This window comes from Salarias fasciatus, chromosome 6 (genome assembly GCF_902148845.1).
Source record: "Salarias fasciatus chromosome 6, fSalaFa1.1, whole genome shotgun sequence".
Taxonomy (NCBI): domain Eukaryota; kingdom Metazoa; phylum Chordata; class Actinopteri; order Blenniiformes; family Blenniidae; genus Salarias; species Salarias fasciatus.
In genome coordinates, this window is record NC_043750.1 from 27,007,536 (window position 1) to 27,033,217 (window position 25,682).

A 25,682-nucleotide genomic window follows, 5' to 3' on the forward strand; every position below is an offset into this window, starting at 1 on the left:
AACAGCAAATAAAAACACAATAGCAGCATGAGTCAGTGCATGTGCAGTTGAGATTCCAGAAATAAGATAAGAGTTTATTGCACCTTGAGTGCATAGGTTATTGCACAAGAGGATTCCTTCACTATTTCTCATTTGATCAGTGTGGTCAGTATCTGTGTGATTCAGAGGGACTTGTTTCTTTAGTTTTGTTACTATTGGTTATGGAAATAACCTCTTTATCCTGGTTTTGTGTGACCTGTGCTGTTGACCCGATGTACGAAAAGGTCAGATAGAATAGTAAAAACAAAAACAGGTACGAAACTGGAGAGCTAAGAGCTGCTGCGCCCTCGTCTTTCAGGATGAACATGAATAGCTTTGACCGTACCTTATGAAATCCTTCTTTTACATATTCTGGTGTTTCTTCATGCAGATCTTTGTACAGACTCAAACTCAATTTATTCTCCATTGGTCCAGGCGGGTAAAAAATATTCACAGCAAACTTATTGTATCACAGAAAAAATTTGAAAACGTGTGTTTCTCCCCAGGTTATGTACAGTATTTGTCAAAGGTACAATTTTTGGGGGGATTTGTTCATTTATTTAATAGATTTTTTTAATGACATTCATTATATCCTAGGTTTGCTTTTGTTAATTCAGATGGGTTTGTCATTTTTTTATTTAAATTAATTCTCAGGCCTGGGTTCTCCCTCTCTCTCTCTCTCTCTCTCTCTCTCTCTCTCTCTCTCTCTCTCTCTCCCTCTCGCTCTCTCTCTCTCACACACACACTCTTTTGCTTTCCATCTCTAGCAAATATCCGCAATTGGACAATTACTTTCAAAAAAAGTTGAATAAATACATAATGTGGAAGATGTATTTGGACTGAACCTGTTGAGCTGGTGAGTCTGAAGGCGAGAGATCTTTGCACTCCTGTTATGTAAATGATAATGTTTCTGACCGATGCATCAATAACAAAAGAGAAATTCATAGGACGTCCTGGATCAACTGCTGCTTGGAAAACTGTCACCTGGAAAAAAGAGAACAGCAATAACAAGGTAAAAAAAATGGTGAGGTCTGGGATTTAGATAATCATATTTGCATAAAACTGATTTGATGTTTTGTAAGCATGTGAGTCCAGTGATCTCCTAAAGATTTTCTTTGATGTCTCACCACAGCGTTGGCTGATAGGTCTTCTATAACAGCAGTGGCCTGAGTAAGATCTAACTTGCTGACCTCGATGGTCTGACCCCCAGAGGCCCGGGCTAAGTCCCGGTATAGCTCAGTCTGTGCCTGTGTCATGCTACGTGTCAATGGATTTTGACCATCACTTTGGCCTCGCCGCGTAGCAAACACATTTGTCAACATGAAAGTTACCTGAAATTACAAAGAGAGAGGATTAGTGAAGTTAGTTAATGCTTCTGACACACACACACACACACACACACACACACACACACACACACACACACACACACACACACACACACACACACACACACACACACACACACTGTTATGTGGTTTTGTATTGGGGTATTCTTAATCAGTCTGTATTTCCATTGCGATTTACATAAAAAGAAAACACAAAAAGTGTTACTCTCTCAAAGATTCTTTTATTGTATTTATTCTTCATTCATTTTATTGATATAACAAGTTCATAGAGGACTTACCACAGACTTTGTACTCTCTATCAGTGCTGTAACGGCGTTTTTCAGATGGCCATCATTTGCAGGAGCATCAGTGAAGAGGAAAATGTCGGATGCCGGTGGAGCAGCAGTTAGAGCAAGCTTCCAGTCATAAGTGAGAAAAAGTGTTATTTTAAATGTCTCTTTAAGTATTCTGTTGAGTGACATTTGAATATTCTCTCAACTGGATAAACAATAAAAACAATCAGTGGTACACACACACACACACACACACACACACACACGAGCCTGTGTGTGCAACTGTGTGTGTCAAATGTAGTGTGGGCATGACGTGCAGCGCCATGACCATCACCCTCAGCTTGCATGTCCTGGATAATTACCAGCTACGTTTCCTAACAAAAGTCCGTATCTCTGTGCAAATGATACCAGTATTCTAACTAAATGAAGTAAGAAATCAAATCATCAAGAGGAGCCTCATATCTAAATGCTCCTCTTGAAAGAGCAAATACATTTGGCACATTACAGCAGCCAGAAAAATACAAGAAAAAAAAAAGGTCAGAGCTGTCCTGCTCAAGTAACTTGGTATAGTTTTAGTCGAGGGCTTGCTTGAATAAAAGCGTGCAGACATGATAAATTTATTTTTTAGAGACTTGAGATTTGACGTGGACTTGGAGAAAAAAAAGATTTGTGAACATCTCTACAAGTGTTCAATATGCTAACGTCCTGCTCAAAGCTTCAAAATGCTGTGGGTAATGTTGCGTAATATGCCCATCTTTAAATATTTAGTCCATGATTCTAATGAACCAACTTTTGTTGTTGGCTGAGAAGAGCAGCTCTGAACACAGTCTGCAATCTGGGACGCATTTGATTTGTATACTTAAGCATATAGTTTGCATTATAATCATAACACTCGTATGTGCTATATACTTTTTGAGTATGTATACATTAGTAGACCATTTGAAAAACAAGAAAACACAAAAATCACCTCAGCTTCTCTCCATTGCTGTGCCACTGCCTGTCGGGCAGATGCTATCCTGAGATCGATCTGAAAGTGATCCCAACAATATCCTTCATAGCTGTTGTTAAAGGTGCTGTAGGCAGGATTTTGCTCGTCAATGCTAATTTTTCTGTGTTTTCTTTGGAGTAAATGTTAGAGTATCCATTGATAATCCTTTAGGAATGTAGTATAATTGCACTACCACGAGGGCGCAGCATTTCCATCTGTCTCTGTTCTGAGCTGAAAAGGATTCTCGACCGCTCCCGGTATGTCTGACCAATCAGAAGAGCCCCTGAGGCTCTATCCTGATTGGTCGAGGGGCGACACTTCAAAGCTCTGCTTCTCGTGAACGCACATGAGGAAGTTCAGGCCTGCATATTTACCTGCCTCATCAGACATAGCATCATCAAAACACCACGGAGGACACTGTCTGTTTCTACTGTAATTCTTAAAAACAAGGCTTTGACCCCAGGCCCGCCGTGAAAAGGTCACAGGTGAATCAACCCACTGGCGCAGGCGGCCGTGACACTGCCGGCCCCACTCGGCACCTCTAGGTGGGCACGCCTCCAGTTTTAAAATCGCCATCTTGGATGGGTCAAATCGCTATCTTGCGAATGTAATCCTGCCTACAGCACTTTTAATTTGTGATGAAATATTTGTGCATTTACTTTTACAGTGGGCTACATGTTCGTTGTTACTTTCGACTTGTTATGACTGACTCCATCAACAATCAACACGAGCTACAAGCAAAGCCAAGATTGCTTGATGTGATCTAAATTTAAAGTATAATGGGGTTTATTATGGGACAAAATAACATTAACTAACGAGTTAACCTTTTCCTACCGGCCAGTACTAACTGCTATGGTGAACGAAAAGAAAATCAAATTACAGACCAAAATAACACAGAATAGACAAGGCAAAAAAAAAAAAAAAAAAAACACAGTTGATCCGTACCATGAAAAGCTTAACTAATAGACTGCCTTCATGCGGTGTTGGACTGGGGGGTGGGGAGGCGCGGAGCAGTGCGGAGCGGTGCGATGTGGTGCAGCGCGATGTGGTGCAGCGCGATGTGGTGCAGCGCGGTGCCTGCATGCTGCGTCGGGAGCCGTGAGTGGGGTGCTGAATGGCCCCCCCAGCTTTAAATTGGGCCCCCCCCAACCCTGGGCGCAGGACAACAGACCCGTTTGTCCCTCCCTGTCGGCGGGCCTGATCACGTATACAATCATATAGTATGTGACCCTAATTGGGAGCTTTGGATCTTTCTTCAAATAGCATTTTTTTCTTAAAATCAGAGTGAAATGTATAACTTTCAGTACATTTAGGGGTTTCAAGTAATGAGAAACATGCTTATTTGCATGTAATTTACAAATTAAATTGATATAAGTGAAATTTAGTTTTTACAATGAAATTTTGATTTTGTGATGCTGCTGCTGGTGAAAACATCAAGTCACAGCGTACACGGCATAAGTCAAGAGCTGTGGATAACAGTTGGTTCCATGATTTTAGCCTAAAAGCTTTAAACGAGACACCACAGTAAGAGTTCAAAGGTCAGCATTTCTGAGCAGGAGCAAATTCAGATTTCCAGAATGACATCATCTTACTTCCCTGATCAAGTCCTTTCCAATGATGTGTCATTTTTAGTCCTACGACACCTTTATAATTTTTACCATTCTGGATGCCCCCATGTGCCAGGTGTAGATTTCAAGGAGAGGCCAACAATACACTCAAGCATTTCAGGAAGTCAAATTGAAGAAATGATCCACTGTCCACTCACAAAATTAGTTCCATTGTCCAATTAGTTCAAGTTCAAATGAGTTCATTTTTATCCAGTTGAGCTTCACTTCTCCATGAAATCTACACCCAGGATGCCCAGTCCCCCAAAACACAGCCAGAACGCTCCAGCCAGCACCCCAGAGCCACCACCAACCCTCTTACTTTGGGTTAAACCAATTTTACATCTGATCTTTATGTTGCTTTTGAATCAATTTCATAACAGGGTTTTTTTTTTTTTTTTACTAAGACAGATTCAAGAATTCAAACTAATAGTACACTTACCTGTAGTCCAGACAGACTCTTTTCTCTGATGTCACCAGCTCCTCCACTTGCAGTGAGTCTGTTAATACTGGCTTTGAAGTCATCTGGGTCAGTTGTACTCATCACAGGTCCAAAACCTGGATAGGGCATACGAAATAATGAAAGTTGCTTAATATTTGCATTTCTCCACAAATATAGTACATTCTTCACAAAGTATATTTACCAATAATATGATATGGTACAGAGTTCTTGGTTACACACCTGGGTCATGGAAAGGTACCAGAATGTATAGAGATGGCTCCTCTGGTGTCCCCTTCCTGCTATCAATAATGTGAAAGGAAACCTCCCTGACTGCAGCGATGTCATCTCTCATACTGCCAGTGGTGTCAATCACAAAACATAGTGCAGAGGACTGGGACAGACCCATGAATCTGAAGGAACAAGAGGGACAAAATATTTGAAATGGTTATTTAAGATCTGAACACCTCACATTTTGAATAACTGCAACAACATGAAAGTCTTGCTGGAATATTCAAAGTAATGAAATCTCTGCATTTTTTTTAGCAATGGCATGGAGTGAATGTACATTCAACCTGTATGCAGCCAGTTTCCATCTTCAACACTTGCTGGATAACCCATTGTACACACTGCTTTATTTCATACTATCTACACTTGGCCGGTCATTGTAGCTTCATGATGTAAATGACTGTATGAGTGTAAAACTTGTCTGAGCAGTTTCAGTACCGCAGAAAGTTCTTTTCTCCAACCGCTACTCTGATGTCTTCCAGTAGCTCCAATGTGGCATCAAGTGCCAGATCTGCTGCTTCCTGGTGAAGGAAACCATGGCTGGAATCTTGTTTATCCTTATTAATACCTCCCACAGGATCCTCATAACTTGTTATATCAAAAAAACCGCCATGGCTGCATTTACCTTAGAACAAAGACAAAATAAACCATATTGACAGTTCTGGTAAATTACAGTTCAGTCAGGTAAATGGCAATTGTTTAACTAAGAACACTGACATTATGACAAAAAATACATCAAGGATAAAAGACAAAACTGTTTTTAAATCTCAGGTCCGTGACTTCTATGGTTGTTTTGCTATGAATATCTTTTTTTACATGATGACTGGAATGTAACATTAGAGCAATTGGTGTGACTCTGATTTGCAAAATTTCCCAACAAAGAGCCAATAAAATGCATCGAGACATACTTATTAATCAGCTACCTAAACAACCAGTGTTTACCTTCAAATTAAATGACTAACCACAACATTAGCAAAATGACCCAGAACAAAAATATATACCTGCAGGTTTGTCATTAGAGAAGATTTCAAAGTAACCTGAAGTTATAAGCTGTTGTGTTATCACTTCAGGCAATATGTTGTTTTGACAGTTATCTCCTGTGCAGCTCCTGCAGGTTGGAACATTGACACCTAGAAGAAAAAAAAAACAAAAACAAAACCAGCACAGAAGTTTAAAGAAATTATAATCAAACTTAAAAACTCTCAGACATTGAAACTTGGTATGACATTGATCAAATCGGGCTGCCAATGCCCGTGGAGCAGCCGAGAATTGACCGGGGGGGCATGCCCATGGGCCGCCAGTTGCCCATCCCTGATCTGGGTCATCTCTGGGGTGGTACTCACCAGTGATCACCTTGTCGTTGGGTAACCCACATGCTGTGGTCATGTACGAGGCAAACAAGTTATGTAGTGGATTTTACGATTTTACGATGATATTCCACCTGTGAAATGGGGAGCGCTGCATTGATCATGTAGTGTAAGAGAGCAGCACGCCATTTAGTATTGTGGGCATCTGTAGCCGAAACTGGCTCTTGGGACATGGCATATTACCTAACTGGAGGTAAAGAACCTTTGCTGGTTTGGGATTGAGAGGCACTGCTGAGGTAGATTTGAGCTCACAGTATTGGTTCTGAAGCTGAACTCTTTCATTGGCAATGACCAATTTTCTTTTTGGTATTATGCGGAGTGAGTTACTGGACTAGAATAAGGATACTCACAATCTCCAGGTTGGCATATATAAATGACAAGTTTGTCTTGGTGGACAAGTGGATCCCTGGAAACTTAATGTTACAGGGAGGAAAACTTGAACTGTTGTTCATGTTCATACATCAGCAGTTCAGAATATTTACCCTTCTTGGAGCAGTCGAGTGAGGTTTTGGAAAAATCACAGCCAACAGACTCAAGAGTTCTGCTGGACAACTTCAGCACTCATATTGGTATTGACTAACCCAGGTTTAATAAGTGTAGGAACATTTAAAAGAAAAAAGAGTAACTCTTATTTACTTAATAAGACCTATTTTCGTAGACTGCGCCCGGTCTAAGTGCAGTTTCGGCGACTGTCAGCAGACTGTCAGCACAAGAAGTCAACGGGGCATGTTCAGAACTTTTTGCGATATTCGTGAACGGGCGCAGAACAGCACAGTCACTTCTCCATCCCACCCACTGGTGCAGGTGTTGCAAGAGGGAGAGAAAGTGGGTTTAACCCAGCGGAGCATAATTTGACCAATCAAATGAACACCTCTTCTGTACTGTACAATTTAAAATTTCTGACAGACTCCTCTGTCTGTGCTGCATTCAGAGACATCCTCCATAATCATTAAAAAAGATAATTTAAATAAAAAATATAGAAATATGCTTCAAGAGTGATTTTGTGTATCTTTCATGACACTGACAAGCTGAAAATCACTACCAGATGGTGCATTTCATTATCTGATGATAGATTTTGTAGATATGACTCAAAGAATAGGACAGATGCGATATACTCTTGTGGTAATATGTTGTTTCAGCAGATGGGTGGAAGCGGTACCAACCCGTGCACCAGACAGATCTGCAGTGAAGTTTCTGTGTTGAGAGGTTTTCCCAAGGTTTTGGTTTCCCTGACACTATCAGCACAGACAATGGATCTCACTTTGTGGCAGCGGTAATAAAACGCATCATGAAAATGCTTGGGATCAAGCAGAAGTTTGGATGTGTATACAGTATAACCCACAGTCACAGGGAGCAGTTGAACAAGCAAATGGAATTTTGAGATCAAGACTAATGAAGATCGTAGCTGACAGTGAGAACAAAATAAACTGTGTGGATGCTTTGCCGTGTGCTGTCAAACTAACTAAACTGACAGACGAACCCATCTAACACCGCATGAAATGTGCACAGGGAGGCCCATGCCTGTACCTTTTCTGAGGGGCTTTACAAAGGTCCATCTCTTGAACAGCTGAGGAGTTATGTTCAGCAATTGTCCTGTATTTGTAAGGTGATTTTTCAACAGGTGAAAGGGGCCACAGAGGACTGGGAAGCTGAAATTCCACCATCTCTAGAAGGAGTGTGACCTGGAGAGCGGGTTTTGATAAAAGAAAGTGGAACCAACCAAGATGAGAAGGCCCATTCACAGTTGTCCTGACCACACCCTCTGCAATGAAAGTTGAGGGTAAGACTGTTTGGTTCCATTTAAACCACTGCTGTAGGGCTGATAGACCGCCCTCGGAGCATCAGGAGACACCGCCTGAGCCAGAAGGGGACTGTGATACCTCTCCACAGGGACTAGGTTGGCCACAGGAAGGGGAAGATGACGTCTTCCCTGTAGATACGGTGCAGCCAGAAACAAGAAAATTCCAAAGACTGATCTCCAGACAAACCAGCAAAGAAACTAGAAGGTTGTTACCAAATAGACAAGGGAGTGATTCAGACAGTGATTTAACATAAAGTCAGGAACAAATAGACTCTTGAGATCTAGAGTCACGAGAAGGACCATTAACATCGTAGCCCATGGAGACAATGCTGCTATTAATACTATCCCTGTTGGTGAGAGGAGGAAAACACCAGGAAATAGACTAGTTCAAAGTTCCAATTCAAAAATGTGCAACAGCGGCTGGACTACTAGCTGCATGACACGAAGCGACAACATAATTAATCCATCAACAAGTACGCAATGAGGTTGAGATAAAAATGGACAGGGGAGGAAGTGAATATATCTATGAAAACGAATATGAAATAAAGCCAGAACCTCCGATCTACTATGAGTTTGAATAGGAAGGCATGGTGGTGTAAAAGCTCTACGAAACCATGGATTGAACATTAAAAAAAGGGGTAAGTTGCACTATAGATTATGAGAACGTTTAACACAATCAATAGGTTTTTGTGACCGAAAGGTTGATGTGCTACCTCACCCCACTGTAGGTGGAATGCTAGATAGTTCCAGAGAACTGTGGATAGGGGTAATATAGCAAATAATGAAGAAAATGTTTCTTGGGAAAAAAAGAAAAGAAGCTAACATTGTGCCAATGGTGGAAACCATTAGAAGAATACTTAACTGGTTATTTGTCTCTACTGAAAAACCATGGCTGAGGACAGCGACTTTGACTGGAGCACCTTCCTATATGACACCATGCCACCGATGGCTGGGGAACCATATTGGGCTAGGACATCAGGCAGCGTCACCCAGCAGGAGCCTGCGCCATGGCACGTGACGGTCAGAGATCCACAACCGGGACCCAGCAGACTTCGCCCACGAGAGTCCACTGTCATATATGGGGCTCCGCCTCCACGCCGCTATCACCCTCCAATGACCAATTACCATCTGCCCTCCAAGCTTTTTCATCAGTTCCCTTGACACTCTCCTCATGTCCCCTCCCATCATGCCAACGCAATAATACACTCCAGTGCAGGCGCAAGGGGAACCGATTACACACACAGGTCCTTGAGCCCCTGAGGAGCCCCGGGAGACACCTCTCTCCCCAACCTTTGCTCCAGTATCACCTGAGAGCAGCAACAGCATTGACAGCAACAGTGACAGCAACAGTCACAACAATGACTACATTTACATGCAGCTAAAATTCGGGTTCAGGTCAATATCTGGGTTTCTGAAACATTAGGAACACCCCGTTTACATGCTGTAACAGACAGAGAGTTACCCTGTTTACAAGTCAGCGAATTCAATCGGGATATCCCTTTCCAAACCACAGCGCACGTCATGCTGTTCTCAAAACAAAACAGCTCTGACCGGAGCGGCTTTGTGTTGCCAGATTGGGTGGGGTTTCCGCCAATGCAAGCTTCTTTTTTGAACACGTTGGATGGGGTGATTAAATGATTATGTGTTTATGACGTGTTTTTTTTATTATACAAATACGGTTTTAACGTGCATTTTCAACCGAGATGGAGGTTTGGGCTGCTTTCTACGAGTTTCAGATTTTTTTACGGGTTCGATAGACAGATCTGGCAACCTCCTCCACTGAACTGCAGAGGCAGACGCTGCTGCGATGTCTCCGTTCTGTAGACGGAACGCAGACAGAACGGTTGTTCTGTTGTGCATGATTGTTCTGCAGGCCATACAAATCGCTGACTTTCAGAAGGAAGCATGTGCGACGTGCGCGCTCAGAATAACAGTTCGTATCGTGCGTTACGGGAGCCTCACACGGACAAAAGTGTGGTGAGTTTCGCGCCTATTCGTTGCTGGACTCAAAAGACCATGATTCATTGCAGATGAGAGCATGCGCAGAACCAAAAACAATGTCCCTTAACTGGATATCTGTTCACACGGTGGCACTTTCGAGTTTGAAAAGGAGTAACCCAGCGGTCTTTATCGGGTTTTACAAATCTCGAAAATGAGCTTTTTCGGGTTTTGGCGGGTGTTTACATTGCCAAACGCTATTGGGTTATTGCCACCATTCGAGTTTGAAAAGGGTTTGAAAAGGGTTATTGGCTGCATGTAAACGTACTGAATGCTGGCGCAGGATCCTGGTTTCTGAAAGGTCATGTTTATACTCTGAGTGACCTTGCCAACATGAACTTGAAAGACATTCAGGGGGTGTTGGAAGATGCACCTCGTAGCCTGTGTGATTCAATACTCGCCGCCCGCAAAAAAATATAAATGACATCACGATAATCGGCATTGTACGGAGCCCCGGACATGACATGGTAAAAAAAAAATTAAATTGTGGCCACGAATTACTAATTCGTTCCCACGAATTAATAAATCGTGCGCACGAATTACTAATTCGTTCCCACGAATTACTAATTCGTTCCCTCGAAATAATTAAATCGTGCGCACGAATTACTAATTCGTTCCCTCGAAATAATTAAATCGTGCGCACGAATTACTAATTCGTTCCCACAAATTAGTTATATCATTCATATACTGAACAGTTCAGTAAAGTTGGCAGCATATTGACAGATACGGACTTTCAGTCTCAATAACTCTTTAACAAAATGTCAGTAACATACAAAGGGCGCCTGCATCCCATCGTTGTGAGATGGACGATATGCTATAAGCTCATTTTTATTAAAAATATCTGTCTATCAAGCAGCAGAGACAATATTGATTTCAATCAGCACCCGGTAGTGCTGCGGGCTTCAGGGACCGTCTACAATTTACAAGACGCAGCAACAGTGAAGACAAATACCATATCCAATAAATTTGATAGGAGACAAATGAAGGTTGTAGCGATTATGGTGACACTGTAGTAAATCCCAGTGGTGGTATTACGTTTTTTTTGTTGTTGTTGTTTTAGGTGTTGGGGTTTTTTTGTTGTTTTTTTGAGCTATTTGTCTTCACTGTTGCTGCGTCTTGTAAATTGTAGACGGTCCCTGAAGCCCACAGCACTACTGGGTGCTGATTGAAATCAATATTGTTTCTGCTGCTTGATAGACAGATATTTTTAATAAAAATGAACTTGTAGCATATCGTCCACCTCACAACGATGGGATGCAGGCGCCCTTTGTATGTTACTGACATTTTGTTAAAGAGTTATTGAGACTGAAAGTCCGTATCTGTCAATATGCTGCCAACTTTACTGAACTGTTCAGTATATGAATGATATAACTAATTCGTGAGAACGAATTAGTAATTCGTGCGCACGATTTATTAATTCGAGGGAACGAATTAGTAATTCGTGGCCACAATTAAATTTTTTTTTTTTACCATGTCATGTCCGGGGCTCCGTAGCATTGGCATTGTGAATGCTGTGTGGCCTTCCGCACCATAATGTCAGAAAACCGTATCATAAAGCCCTAAATAGAGTCCCTTGAGACGAGAGTGGAGCTATACCGACTTGCTCTTCAGCATTTCCGCTCCCTACAGGAAGCTGTTTCCGCTGCACCTAACAATACCCCAAAACCACACTGCGTAGTGTACCACTGCTTGTATCCCTCTGTTTGGTAGTTACAGTCACATGGTTGATTAGTAGTTGATACCGTTAGTAGTATTATCACAATATTAATCATTTATTAGTGTGTGAACCATATTATTAACCTTCTTGAGTAGGTAATTTAGTATATTCATACATGTGTGCAGTAACCACATAACCTTTTTGAAAGGTGCAAGATGAGCCGCAGTCTGATACTGCTGTTACATGCTTACAGACAAAGAGTTAGGTTAGGTTTAGGTATAGTGTGTTTGTGTAAACAGATGTGGAAAAGATGGACCGTAAATCCTCTTATAGTAGCCGGGGCTTTTATTTCTCTCAACTGTAGCTGGCGCTAGGCTTTTAATGGAAGGAGGCATGTATAAGAGAGAGGCTTGTATTTTAAAATTTTCAAAAAGAGCAGGAAGATCTTTTGTGTCAATTTGAACCCAGTAAAATGTACTGAGCTCATTTATTTTTTCAATCGATATGAAAAAAGTAAATCTCAACATCGAGTTCAATGTTTTATGTCCCTCCGCCATTTTTAGCGGACGCATGTAATACACAGAGTCGCCACCAGAAGAACTGGTGCAGTAGCACAAACTACTGTCAGTACAGCGCTGTAGCGCTTCACAGAGAAAAAGAAAAGAAAAATAAATTTTTGGAAAATATTTGGAGGCGGCTTGTATGAGATTTCTTCAAAGACGCACCCGGGCATTAAAGGAGATGGGCTTTTAATGGATACAGGTCATTATTAGAGGATTTACGGTATTATGTGTGACAAAAAAAATCAAGTATTAGTCTGCCTGTCTCCTTTCCTTTTTTTCCTGCATGCCTCTTTTCTTTTTTTCAAAAGCAAGAGCCACCTGCCTGCTCTCTTTGGTTTTTCACAAACGACACCCACTTGGCAAGCAGTGTAAAACATATGTAATGTTGGAAAGTATCTGGCACGTGTGTGAGATGTATGGAGAGTTTGAAGGTCCTGATAAGGAGGACTGGAATGGGGTCAAGGACCGGGCACCATTACGAAAAAAGGAAAAAGGGAACCAACAGGTTCGCAGCTGTGCCAAGACACCTGCGAACCTGTTAAGTATAGTTAAGTAGAAAAAAAATTAGATGCAGCTGTGCCTCTAGAAATGGTATAGAAGGGGCAGGAATGAGGGTGTCTTTGCACCTGTCTCCTCTGGTCAAGCTGGCTGCCGGGAGTTGCATTCTGACTCTGACTCCGTGTCTGTTTTTCCGAAGAGAACCAAGAGTGGATATAATTGAAGATTTTCTGGAAAATATGTTTGTGGGGTTTTTTTGTTTTTTTGTTTTTTTGTTTTTAAATCCACGACACTAGTCTCAACAAGACCATTTAATCTAGCATAAATATTTTGTCAGGGCATGAAAGGAACACTTTGAGTACCATCTGATGTGAGGCTCAGTTCGGTTTGCCTCAATTGATAATTTCCCTCACTTTGAAGAGAAAGCACACAATTTTACCAAATTTCAAGACCAAAAACAATATTTAAATGTTGTTGATGATTGAGTGATTCAGAAATTAGATTCCAGCAGTGGTGGGCCGTCAGGGCCTGCAAAGCCTTCTCTGCTGGCCTAAAAATTATCTGAATTACAGACTGATGTAAATTATATTTTGTCCATAAATAATTAATAAATGATTCCAAACGGTATGTTCCAGTTCCTTTCATAGTTTTCCCGTGGTTGCGCTGCTTCCAGACATGTTTTTTTTTTCATATTAAACCATTTAACCAATCAGATTTCAGGCATCATCTGTTGCTAGGGTCAAAGAAATCTGCCCGAGGCCTTCACTATCCGTTCCGATGGCGCAGTGAAGTAAAGTGAAGCGTCAAACAGACAGCTGCTTCAACCAATCAGACAGTTGCTTCAACCAATCAGACAGTTGCTTCAACCAATCAGATTTCGAGTTGGCGACTCAGCGCCTTCTAGCTTCTAACAACAGCAGATCCAGGCCCTCTGATTTACATTCACCAAGAGATACAGTAGGGGGCGGTATGCACCTAAGTTGTTGGTCGCCTACCTCAATTATTCCAAAGAAGAAGAAGAAGAAGACCTGAAAAGGAATAAAACTTGTGCCAGAAATACCACAGGGCAAGCTGGACTTTAAGCCCTGGCTTTATGGAACTGAAACGCACGGATAATCTATATGACAGAGCAATTGAACTCTTTTTGAGGAAGGAAAGGAGGACGGATTTTGTTTACAAATAATCGGGATTTTGGTGAGTAAAATGTTCCTCTTTTCCTAAATAATATTGCTGTTTTATTAAGTTGTTGATGCTCATTGTATGTGCACAGATGTAGTAGGAGACTTGTGCACTTTAGCAAAGGCATTTATTCTGGCTGCACAAGTATCTATCTGCTGTGCAACAACTCTTTATGTGCATATCTGCATAATAAATTTTTTTTTGTAGACAAAATAGTTATTGAGAGGTGGATTGGTTCAGGCGGATCTGTTCTGAAGGCCTTAGTGTGAAATGCACGGTCCGCCACTGGATTCCAGTCACGTTATGATACAAATATTATTTGATTAGTTTTTTGTCATCATTGTACTTTTCTTGATGATTGGCTTTCATGTACATGTTTCACAAAAGCTATGCCTGTGCGTGTGTGCTTACTTTCCAGGCAAGAGAATCTTACCTGCCAAGTTTTCCAGAGGTTGATCTTGTCTGATGAGTGTGCTATAAGGAGTGGTTTTTCCAAGCTCCACCCAGTTACTGTGGCTGTAGAAATCCTGCATGAACATAAGTCATTTACCAAATTATTACTGCTTCTATTCTCCATAATGATAACAGCAAATCAATGGCCTGACCTGAAGGGTGTGACAGATTTCTCCAAGAATTTTCCGTCCAGTGGCAAAATTTCCACTGTTCACATTAGTCTTCACGTTTGCCAAACCTCAACAGCAAAAAGCATAAAATTAATTTAATACAATTGGCTTAGATGGTGTCTTTGCCTTTTGTAATTCCATCACAAACGTTCTCGTCCTCGCAACATCTAAAGAGTACCTGCTGTGATGATATTCCGACCTTCCTGGAAGGCTTCATTGTCAAAATGACGTGCTGCTGTAAAGGCATAGCGGAGATCCACCTTTGAATTATGTCTGTGAATTTTGTTAATGGCAGTTTGGAAGTCGTCAGAAGAGAAAGGAGAAGTGGAGCTTGGATCACTGGAACAAGCCCTTAGGACGGCGTTCACTGACAAGCTGTCATCAATCTAAAGACAAAAGACATATGTTAATAGAAAAAGGACAAAGGATAACTCAATAGTCTGTACAGAAACTATTATTTCAGGTGAAGACCATATTTTGTCCTGTACCTTGTTATTTTCATTTCATTCCAGTTTGTAGGAGAAAGTTGTAGACACTTCAGCAGAATGTGACTAAAATGTTTTGACTGTGTATTATTATTATTATTATTATTATTATTATTATTGTATTTTATTAGCTTATTCCTACTGTGATCCAAATGACCAAATAAGAAAGTTGCAGGATATGGTCAGTCATCTAAGGGTTAAAATGAAGACAAATATTTAAGACCTACAAATGCATGAGAGTTAATACAATGTACAAATCATGGGGTGTGTATTATGTCAGTTGGCATGTTTACATGGGCCACAAAAAAACTCCTCTTTATAATTGGCTTGTAAGGTGGCGTGGATTGTAAATGTGTCAAATAAACACCTGGGTGGATCCGCTTCACTCAAAGCAGATTATATTTTGGATCCGATTGTACGAGGTAGTCTACAAAGATCGATAACCCGCTTGTGCCTCGTATAAACCATGACTGTAGATGACTGCAGATTGTACAGGCAAATTATTCCTTCTGCGCATATGTTTCCTTATGCGTACTGATATAATGATGTGCGCAGTAAACAGGAAGCAGGCATTGTGAAAGTCAAACACATATCGAGGAAATGCATGGTGGTTGAGACAACTTTTTAAGAAAAAACACTGGAGAGGCGAGATGGCCACAAATTGCTCAACAGCCAGTTGTTCAAAGAGTAGAATACCAATGGACAGGCCGAGCAGAAGCCAGCCACCGGCATATACCGTATTGGCCCGAATAAAAGACGACTCTGATTATAAGTTGACCCCTATTTTTCAAATATCATTTTGTGAAAATAAAAATGTGTTGAAAACAATAAGGTTACTCATAAGAGAACTTTTTATTGTACAATTATTTACTCTCAAAAACTCAAAATAGAGATAACATTTAACGTGATTTAAGATAAAAAAAATACTGCAGTATTAAATAAAAATTATATTCTCTTTCTCAAAATAAGCAACAATTAAGTACCCTCAAAGGTTCAATAACTGCATTAATGATGTAAATAACTTTATAACCAAATTCAAGTTCTATTCAACCTCATGAACATAAACAATTCAGCCCTCCGTGAATGTTGGATTCAGTTTGGCATGTAGATAACAGTTCTTCAGAAAGACAGCATGAGATTTCAGCTGGTCTGAGCTTTTATTACTTTCTCCTAAAGGCACTGTAAAACTGAAACAAACCAGATATATAAATATAAGTGAACATATACACAAGATGTATCACAGCATACAACACTGTCTAAAAACAAAACAAGTCAGTATTTAAAATCAAAGCCGCTAGCTCAATTTTAATTATTAATGGAAACACCATTAACATGCTAATAGAATTAGCGTCTGCGTTGAAACTTCAAAACAAACGGCCAAACTCACAAGTATAAATTTCAACTCTATCCTGAACATTAACTAAGTATATTCGAGTACTTACAGGCAGATATTTTCGATGCGCTGTTTGAAATGAACCTTAGAAAAACAAACATCAGCCACACTTGCTCAGTCTTCTTCTCACACTGCTGTAGGCTTACGCTGGGAATGCACTGGACGCGGAAGCGTAGCGGAGGCGCACGCCACGAACGTCTCCGCGACAGCGCTTGGCTGTTTGCACTGGAGGCGTATCTGCTGCCTGCGCTCTCCGCGCTGGTCACACATCGACTGCACTCGACGGGATCCGTCTGCTCTCGGTTTTCAAATTTGTTCCCTCTGTCTCACTCTGCCAGGATGGATGTGTGTGTTTTGGTGACCTCTGGAGACTTTTTCTCCTCCTGTCCTCTTTTTTTCCTGCATCACGCGAATCTCTGTCGCTGTGTGTGTGTGTGTGTGTGTGTGTGTGTGTGTGTGTGTGTGTGTGTGTGTGTGTGATGTGTTTGATTGGGTGCGTACGTGCGTATGTCTGTTTGTGTGTGTCCATCTCTCTTGTGATTAGACCCAAGTGACAGACGGACGAGCAACACCGTAACTAATCATCATTTTATTTATTTTATTTTGAAAATTGACCAGATTCTCTTGCCTTTTCTGTTTCCGACTTCCTGTCTGGTCCGATCTGCTTGATCCAGCTTGACAATTGGTGCTCTCACCGCTCGCGGTTCGCGTAAAAAATAGAACAAAGCGGAGCGGGCGCGCTGCAGAACGCGAGCTGCGCCGCGCGCCGTGCCCCCCTTGCGCGTTGTGTGTGGCCAGTCAGATAGGTTAACATGGGAGGTGATCAGAAGCGCCATGGGCGGTTTCCACGTCCAGTGCGTTCGGACCGTTACACTTTGTCCAACTCACTACCTCCCCCTAACGTGGCGGCTGAGTCACTGCATGCAAGCAGAGGCAGTACAGGTCACCGGTACTTTGGCTCCATCTAAGTCCTCAATTATAGCAAGACCCCATTTTTGAGAATACCATTTCTGGAGAAAAATATCGTCTTGTATTTGGGCAAATACGGTTACTTGGCACAACACCAGGATGCCTGTCAGAAGAGCAGAGCAGAGCATGGATATCATATAAGAACTCGATGCCTTAAGGCAGGGTCAACAATGTTGTTCACTGGCGGTCATCTCAGGACAGTGGACCACTCTGGGGCTCTCTGTGTAATCTAAGGGAAGGTCAGTGATTTACACTAACTAAAATACTCAACTCATTGAAATCTTGACGGATTTACAGACAGTTTGATTTATTACTAACGTTATGTTGCTATGATTCAGATTAAATGTTAAAATCACAACTTTTCTTTTTGCATGCAGTTAAATAGCTACATGTCTGACATTTATAACAAACCAAGTCGTTTGAAAATCGATTGAAAATCGAGCAATCAATAGCTATTTCAAAGTTGACGCTCAATTGACATTAATGTGATGAGTGAGTGAGCGGCCCTGTACCAAGATGGCTGCCATGTGACGACGTTAGTCCCCATTGGGTTACAGCGCGCTTAAGCCATCTAGTGTTTGCATATATATATCTATGGAGCAGAGCCCCACAGGGCAGAGGCCAGTTGGTGTTGTGCCGAGTTATGGGCCGGATCTCCGGCCAACTCTGAGAGCACTCGCTTTTGGACAGCATATCATGGAGATGTTTGACCATTATTTGAGCAGATATCCAGCAGATGAAAAACAAACTCCTGGCACTGAAGGCTGCTGACTGCAAAGCTAGTGATCAGAACCTGAAAATTCTGTGAGAGACCTTGTGCACATGTCACAGATATGTTGCCCATTTGGGAGGACACTGTATAATCCGCTTCAGTTGGGGCCCTTGTATACGAGGATTAAATGTGGAGCACTTTTGTGTTTAATACGATTGTTTTCAATCTGATGAAAGAAACACCCATGTAAACTGAGCCATTGAGGTATTTGTCCTCCAGTAAAAGATCTTTTGTAATATGGATCGAGGCAGTAGCTACCGATATGTTCTAGGTAACAGTGGCCATGTCTACATGGGTCCAAAAATCCTCTGTATAATTGGATTGCAAGGTGAAGCAAATTGTAAATGTGCCATATAAACACCTCGGTAGATCCGCTTCAGTCGGAGTGGATTATATTTTGGATCTGACTGTATAATGTAGTCTGATCTATAATTCGCTCCGTGTCTTATATAAACAGTGCTTCACAGCAGAGCGGATTAAACAGGGGATTATTCGTTCCACAATGCATTCTCTCGCACATAGTGACGTGATGACATGCACAGTTAAACGGAAGCAGGAAAGTCAAAAACAAGCAGACTCGACGGTGGTTGAGAAACACTTTTTTAATAACAACCCAGAGAGAGCAAACCATGGAGAGGCAAGATGGCCGCAAATTTCGCAACAGCGAGTTGCTCAAAGAGCTCCATGGTAGACAGGGTTGGGGAGTAACAGATTACATGTAACGGCGTTACGTAATCAGGATACAAAAAAATTGTAACTGTAATTCGTTACAGTACACGCAAAAAATATGCAATCTCATTACAGGTACTTCTGATAAAAACACGGATTACTGAGCGGGATTACTTTTGAAAATCAGACGGAATATAGCAGCAACAACACACATCCGTGCCGTATACAGACACTGTGACACTTTACGACACTTTACAGCACTTTACGGCACAAACCGCCACATCGTAGATCTATAAACAATAGACGCCGTAGATATATAAATGATGGACGCCGCATCGACCGCTGTCTTGGAGCAGTCTCCCGCTCTACTGATATGTTTAACCGTGAATGAAACAACCCGCGCTGCCATGGACTTTACCACCTGCTGCTGGAGTCATGGCTGCTCCAGGTAGAGAAACTCTTTCTTTGGATGGAAACGTAGACATTTTGTATTTTAGGCAGAAGAGGCCAGAACTTCTCTGTACAATGTAAACTCTGCCTCCAGCTGTGAAAACGCTCTCAACATCCAGGGACTCATCAAACCTGAAAACACATCTACAGGTATGAAACACACCTGAACTCACAGTGAAGCTAAAGTGTTATTAGCCTGCTAACCTGTCAGTAACCTGCTGCTGAGAACCACAGCCTCACCAGGCTGAACTCAGAAGAATCTGATGGAGACAATAATATCTTCAGCCTGTATGGAGGATTTATTGGAGACTGCATGTTTCCTTCGGTCAGTGAGGAATGAATCAACTCTGAACTCTTGAAAAAATACTTTACATGGCCTACCTGAACACAGAACACTGCTCCTCACTGCAGCAGTACAGCTACACAGCAGATTGAGTATATAATATAAATGTGTGTTAACACTTTCAACGCGGCTCCTGGTGCTGCTGCTGGACTGTAGAACTACTGGAGGAACACAGTCTGAACTGATGGTTCTGATCCTGAGTCAGAAAGAAACAAAGTCAGATTCTCAGTAGGTTTAGAGAATGTCATGTTGTTGGTATTAATTGGGGCTGAACACAGAGTTCAGAACACTCAGAGCATTTATTAGTGTTTAGAGTTGTCAGTACACCGTGAGGATGACACAATGTATTTGTCTTTATTTTTTATGTTTGCTGGTGAAGTAATCTAAAAGTAACTAAAAGTAATCTGGTACGTTACTTTTTAACTGAAATAATTAGAGTAAGTTACTGATTACATTTTTTGACAAGTAACTTGTAATTGTACCGGATTACAATTTAAAAGTAACCCTCCCAACCCTGATGGTAGACCAGCTTACCACCTGGCCGGTGTTTTGGATTAACTGGTTCCAATGTTAACAAGTGGGGCGACAGTAGCTCAGGTGGTAGAGCGGGTCGTCTTATAACCGGAACGTTGGCAGTTCGATCCCCGCTCCCGCAGGCGTAAAACTGTCATTGTATCCTTGGGCAAGACACTTCACCCACCTTGCCTGGTATGAAAGTTGTGAGAGTGAATGGTTGGTGGTGGTGGTCGGAGGGGCTGATGGCGCAGACTGGCAGCCTTGCTTCCGTCAGTCTACCCCAGGGCAGCTGTGGTTACAATAGTAGCTTACCACCACCCAGTATGGAGTGAATTAATAATGCAATGTAAAGCGTCTTTGAGTGTCCAGAAAAGTGCTATATAAAACCAATGCATTATTATTATTATTAAGTAACGGATTTCTATGAAAACATGCTGGTAACAGCAGATGTTAAAATAAGTCTCACAAAAGGCACTAAACTTATACATTTACTGTAACTGTAGATAATCAATGGTATTTATTTATTTATTTATTTATTTATTTATTTATTTATTTATCAGGGACAGTGCATATTGATCAACACTTCTTTTCCAAAAAGAGTGTAAATATGCCAGAATTAGCCATAGGCTAATTTACACCTGTAGTCTCTGAGCAGGTTCTTAAAAATGGAAAATAAAAACCATTCATACTAGGGCTGAACGATATATCGTTATCATATCGTTATCGCGATATGAACATTCAGGACATTAGTTTCTCAAAATTAACGATATCAAGATTTCCCCTGCTTGCCCTGCATGTAAGCTTGCCCATGCACAGATAAGGCCAGCTAACCACAAACCTCGTTTGCTGGTTGACAGCTGATGGCAGAGGGTGGTTGCAGAATCTGTACAAACGAGTTTGGTGGTCGTGGCAGTGAGTTCTCATAAATAAAACTGCATTTTTTTTTACATCCTTTTGTATTATGATGTTTTTATTTTTCTGAAAAATGCTTAACTTTCACTGAATCCATTGTAATATATCGTATCGATATCGAGATATCTGGCATGGATATCGAGATATGAAATTTTGCCCATATCGTTCAGCCCTAATTCATACAAAACATCTAATCCACAATACAGTACAATACAATAAAATACAATACAGAAGATTTTAGGGACGTTTGGGTAAAACTAGTGACAGAATTTGGCTTGTACTTATCCATGATTACATGTTTGGTTTGTTTTGAGCCAACTCTTGAGGTTAGATTTAAAGCTCAAATAGTTAGCGGTCTGTCTTATTTTGATAGGGAGACTGTTAGAGTGATGTGAGCCACCAGGGCTCACATCAGAACAACTACAAGTTTCCGTCGGGTTTTTAACATCGGTTGGTCACAAGTTAACATGGAAATCAGTTCATCCGAAACTTTGGAAGGCGATGCGGAGCCCCAGTGCACACACTGTGATGTGCTGCTAGGTGGGGCAGTACTCCGGCCAGGGGAGTGTTTGCTCTTTGAGCAGCGTATCATGGAGATGTTGGAACATTATTTGAGCAGATATCCAGCAGATAAAAACACATTGCTCGGCACTGAGGACTGCTGGCTGCAAAGCTAAAGACCTGAAAATTCCGTGAGAGACTTTTGGACGCCTTATAATCCGCTTTACCGAGGGCCCTTGTAAACGAGGATTGATCGTGGGTTGCTTTGTATGCTGTTCATGTATACAAATGTATTTAACATGATTATTTTCAAGTGGATTGAACAAAAAAACAACCCTGTAAACTGGGCTAGTCACACAGTGAAGAGGACAACGAGGCACAGTCTGATGCTGGCTGAAAGTGGATGTAACTATTATTTCTTATAGCAGAATAGTAACGAGTTGCTTGTCATTAACACAAGTAGAGACATTAAAACAGCATTTGTGTATTAAAATTGAATGCTTGATGATTTGTAATCCCACTTTGTCATGTTACACCATACAGTTACCATAAATAGCTTAAATGGGGTTGGAACATAATTGTCTGGAAAACAATGCTGATAAAAGGTTGTTAAGATCTTACGGTAAATGTGAAATCCCCTCTCGTCGCAATAGCAAGGCCTCGGCAGACCTCGGCAGTCTTTCTGAGGATTGCCCTCACAGTGATGCTTCGATGTGTGACTGATGTCCCATAATTTGGATTAAAACTGTGACTGAGGCCTGGCAGTAACAGCACCACCAGCAATGTGACCACCTGTCTTAGCATCATGATGGAGTGCCTAGCAGCAGGAAAAACAGAAATAAAACAAGTATTTATGAATTTTATCATTTGAATGATTTTCTCTTGAGCTATAACAAGGACAATATTGTTGTCACTGAAAAAAAAAAAAAAAAGGATTTGACATTGAAACAAGGAATTTGTCATTAAGCACGGACCTTTGCACTGACTGCCTATACCTCAGCAATGAGCCCTACACAGACCGATAGAGTCATACCGGCTCGATTGTCGCCCGGGTTAACAAGGGTGGAACCAGGGCACCCTAATGCGAAGTTGGCTACTGGAACAAAAAGACGAGTATGGATAAGATCAGACAACATGGCATTGGTGGAGTGCTACTATCATAGCAAAAGGGGGTGTATGCAGGTATGCAGAGAGTGTGAGATGAATGGTTGGTCAGAAACCCCACTGAAACTGAGTAAGAAACAAATACTTGCTCAGTGTTCAAATATGTGAAGGAGGAAATTACTGTCGCAATTGGAGATTGATGGAGCACAGTGTGCTTCATCCACAGTGCAAATATGTTACGGCAAGGAGAAGTCAGGACGCCAGGTCAGTATGGGAATGATTACAGCATCACCCAAGCCCCAATAGCAGGGACGATCATGAAGTCCTGGGGGAACATAACTACCTCCTGTTTGCCAAGGTTAAAGAACCAGAAAGATCTCTACTGGAAGATGTAAACACAGCACTGCTAAGTATCCCGACCCAGAACATCACAAAGACCAATCAGATGATCTACAGTATGCCATCAGTTATCGTAGGGATGCTTAACTACAAGATGAACAGCATGAGGAGCCAGAAGTCAGAGCCTCCATGGAAAAGAAGGCGAGAGGTAACAATCAAGGTAACACAGAAAGAAGTTAGCCTCCTGGCAGAGCTGTGCAGAGGTGTGAAGCTTAACAAGGAACTGTCCAAGAAATACAGCAAGCTGTCCACAGCCGAGGCAGTGGACACTGCTAAGCAAAGACTCACAGCCCTAGCTACCCGCCTGAAGAGATATACAAGAGAAGCGGAAGCCAGGAGAATAAGTACAACATTCTCCAACAACCCAGTAAAGGTACACTCTCAATGGCAGGGCAGTAACGCTGGGCTCACACTGGATGCGGTGTGGATCCTGTCCAGCTCCAGTCCGGACACCGCAACTAATCAATTGCTGGAGGTGAAGAGGAGACAGAGCCGGACTTACGAAAGTGGACAAAATACTCCTTGCAGTGGTCCAGGGGATGGCATATTAGCACGTGAAGTAAATCTGAATGGTTGTAAAACATTTTAAAAGATGTGTTTTCTTTTCAATCTGTTAAAATAACGTTTTGATACACACAGATCTGCACAAGCATAGTGCTCCGTGGAAGGATATACCAGCGCACAGCGGCTGTGCTCCAGTATATCCTTCCGCGGAGCACTGCACATGCGCAGGTCTATGTGTATCTTCACCTCCAGCAATTGAGCTAAGCTAACTACGATGCTAACAGCTGGGATCCAGCCACTGGATCAAGAGACACAAAAAAGGTATTTATGAGCTTATCTCACTTTGTAAATGATAGGGAAAGGGCGTGGGTCCAAAATCTTTCTAATGTTCTTTAAAATCAATGTGGCAGCTCACACCAGCCACAGTGCAGCTGCGGTCCAGATCTGGCGCCGCTACGGAGCCCATTGGGTGGTCTGGAAACTTTCTGCAAGGATTCCATTTTTTTTATGCACGCTGGACCCCTATCGCATCTATCTAAACAGAAGCAAGTTGGGTCCGGGAAGGAAAGTAGATGCATGTTCCAAAATAAGTTATTTCAAAATAAAAAAAGTATTGTGTTTTTGCCTTAACATTCTTTTTTTTAATTCTTCTGGTAGAATACATAACAAACAACGCAATATAATCATTATACGCATAAGAAGAATTAACAATTTTGTACTTAGTCATTGTAGGAAAGTCAAACGACACGAATATTGCACAAAAAATAGCTCTAAGATTGGAGTGACTCTGAGTTTCCAGCTTGGGCGGATTTCTGCCAAATCAGGATTCTTGTGAATACATCTGGCGGTTTAATGAAATGTTGATGTGCTTGTAATGTGTTTTTTTATTATACAAATACAGTTTTTATTGTTTTAACATGCATTTTCTACAGAGGTGGAGGTTTGGGCTGCTTTCTGTTATTGGATGGGTTTAACATTGTGTTTGGGCTGAAACAGTGACAGATCTGGCAACCTCCTTCAGTGGACAGCAGACGCACGGAGGCAGTGTGAGTGACAGTGCTGCAATAATTCCATACCGGAGCCGGACCGGACACGCACCGCATCCAGTGCGAGCCTGGTGTAAGACCACCTTTGCACTCTGTCTCTCTTCCTGTCTTTCTGTCCCTGTCAGGTCCAGCAATATCACTTATCAGCATTCAAAAGATAAAATAAAGAAGGAAATGATATTATCAAGAGGTGTTTTATACTTAAACTGCTTTTGGAAGAATAAATCTGTCAGGCACAAAACAGCAGCCAGACTTCCATTCTGCTGCTTTGGTGCTGGACAGGATAGATTAACGTAAAAAAAAACAAACAAAAATAATAATAATAATCATAATCATAATACTCTGTTTTCAACAGTCCACATATTTGCATAGGAATGCATCGCACAGTGCTCTGGCATCTTGAACTGTCCGCTGCTTCAGGTTGTGTTTACAGGTATGACCCCTGGACCAAGATGGCAGCCATATGGAAATGATATGAAATGAGGCATTCTCTGCTCCTCCCCTCAGACTCCACCCCTCAAAGGGAACACATGCTGTCATTAAAAAATAAGTTTATTTGAAAAAAAAAATAAAAATCATATTTGAAAAAAAAATCTGTCTTTAGAAAAAGGATTTGTCTGTAAAAGCGATGACAAATCTTTCAATGGCAATTTTTTTGTTTCAATAAAAAACATATTTTTTTGACAAATATTGTTTTACTCACAAATTTTATTTTCAATGAAAAATCCTTTTCTTTTCCTTTTTTTTAAAGACAACAATCTTGTCCCTGCTCCAATTTTATCTTGTTGTACCTGTTTGATTCATCTGATTCACTTGAACAAAATAAATTTACTGAAAACCCTGAAAACCAAGACGCAATTGCCAAGTGCGCTGAGCACCGACAAAGCAATCTACTTACAGTAAATAAGAGTATCTCAGATAAAAGTAACAACCAAATTGTTAGCATGAGATTGCAGCTATAAAAAAAGAGCAAAA

The 25,682-nt window shown here is 41.4% G+C and overlaps 1 protein-coding gene across 1 annotated transcript; it reads right to left on the reverse strand.

Annotated features, from left to right (window-relative positions):
• Positions 1-752: 752 nt before the first annotated feature.
• LOC115389789 (von Willebrand factor A domain-containing protein 7-like) lies at positions 753-22,461 on the reverse strand. Its single transcript, XM_030093365.1, has 12 exons — positions 22,276-22,461; positions 14,823-15,030; positions 14,627-14,712; positions 14,455-14,548; positions 5,960-6,088; positions 5,397-5,583; positions 4,914-5,083; positions 4,674-4,789; positions 1,646-1,762; positions 1,146-1,349; positions 864-1,002; positions 753-781 (listed from the first exon to the last, which is right to left on the reverse strand). The coding sequence occupies exons 1-12, from the start codon at positions 22,459-22,461 to the stop codon at positions 753-755; spliced, it is 1,665 nt and encodes a 554-aa protein (XP_029949225.1).
• Positions 22,462-25,682: the final 3,221 nt, after the last annotated feature.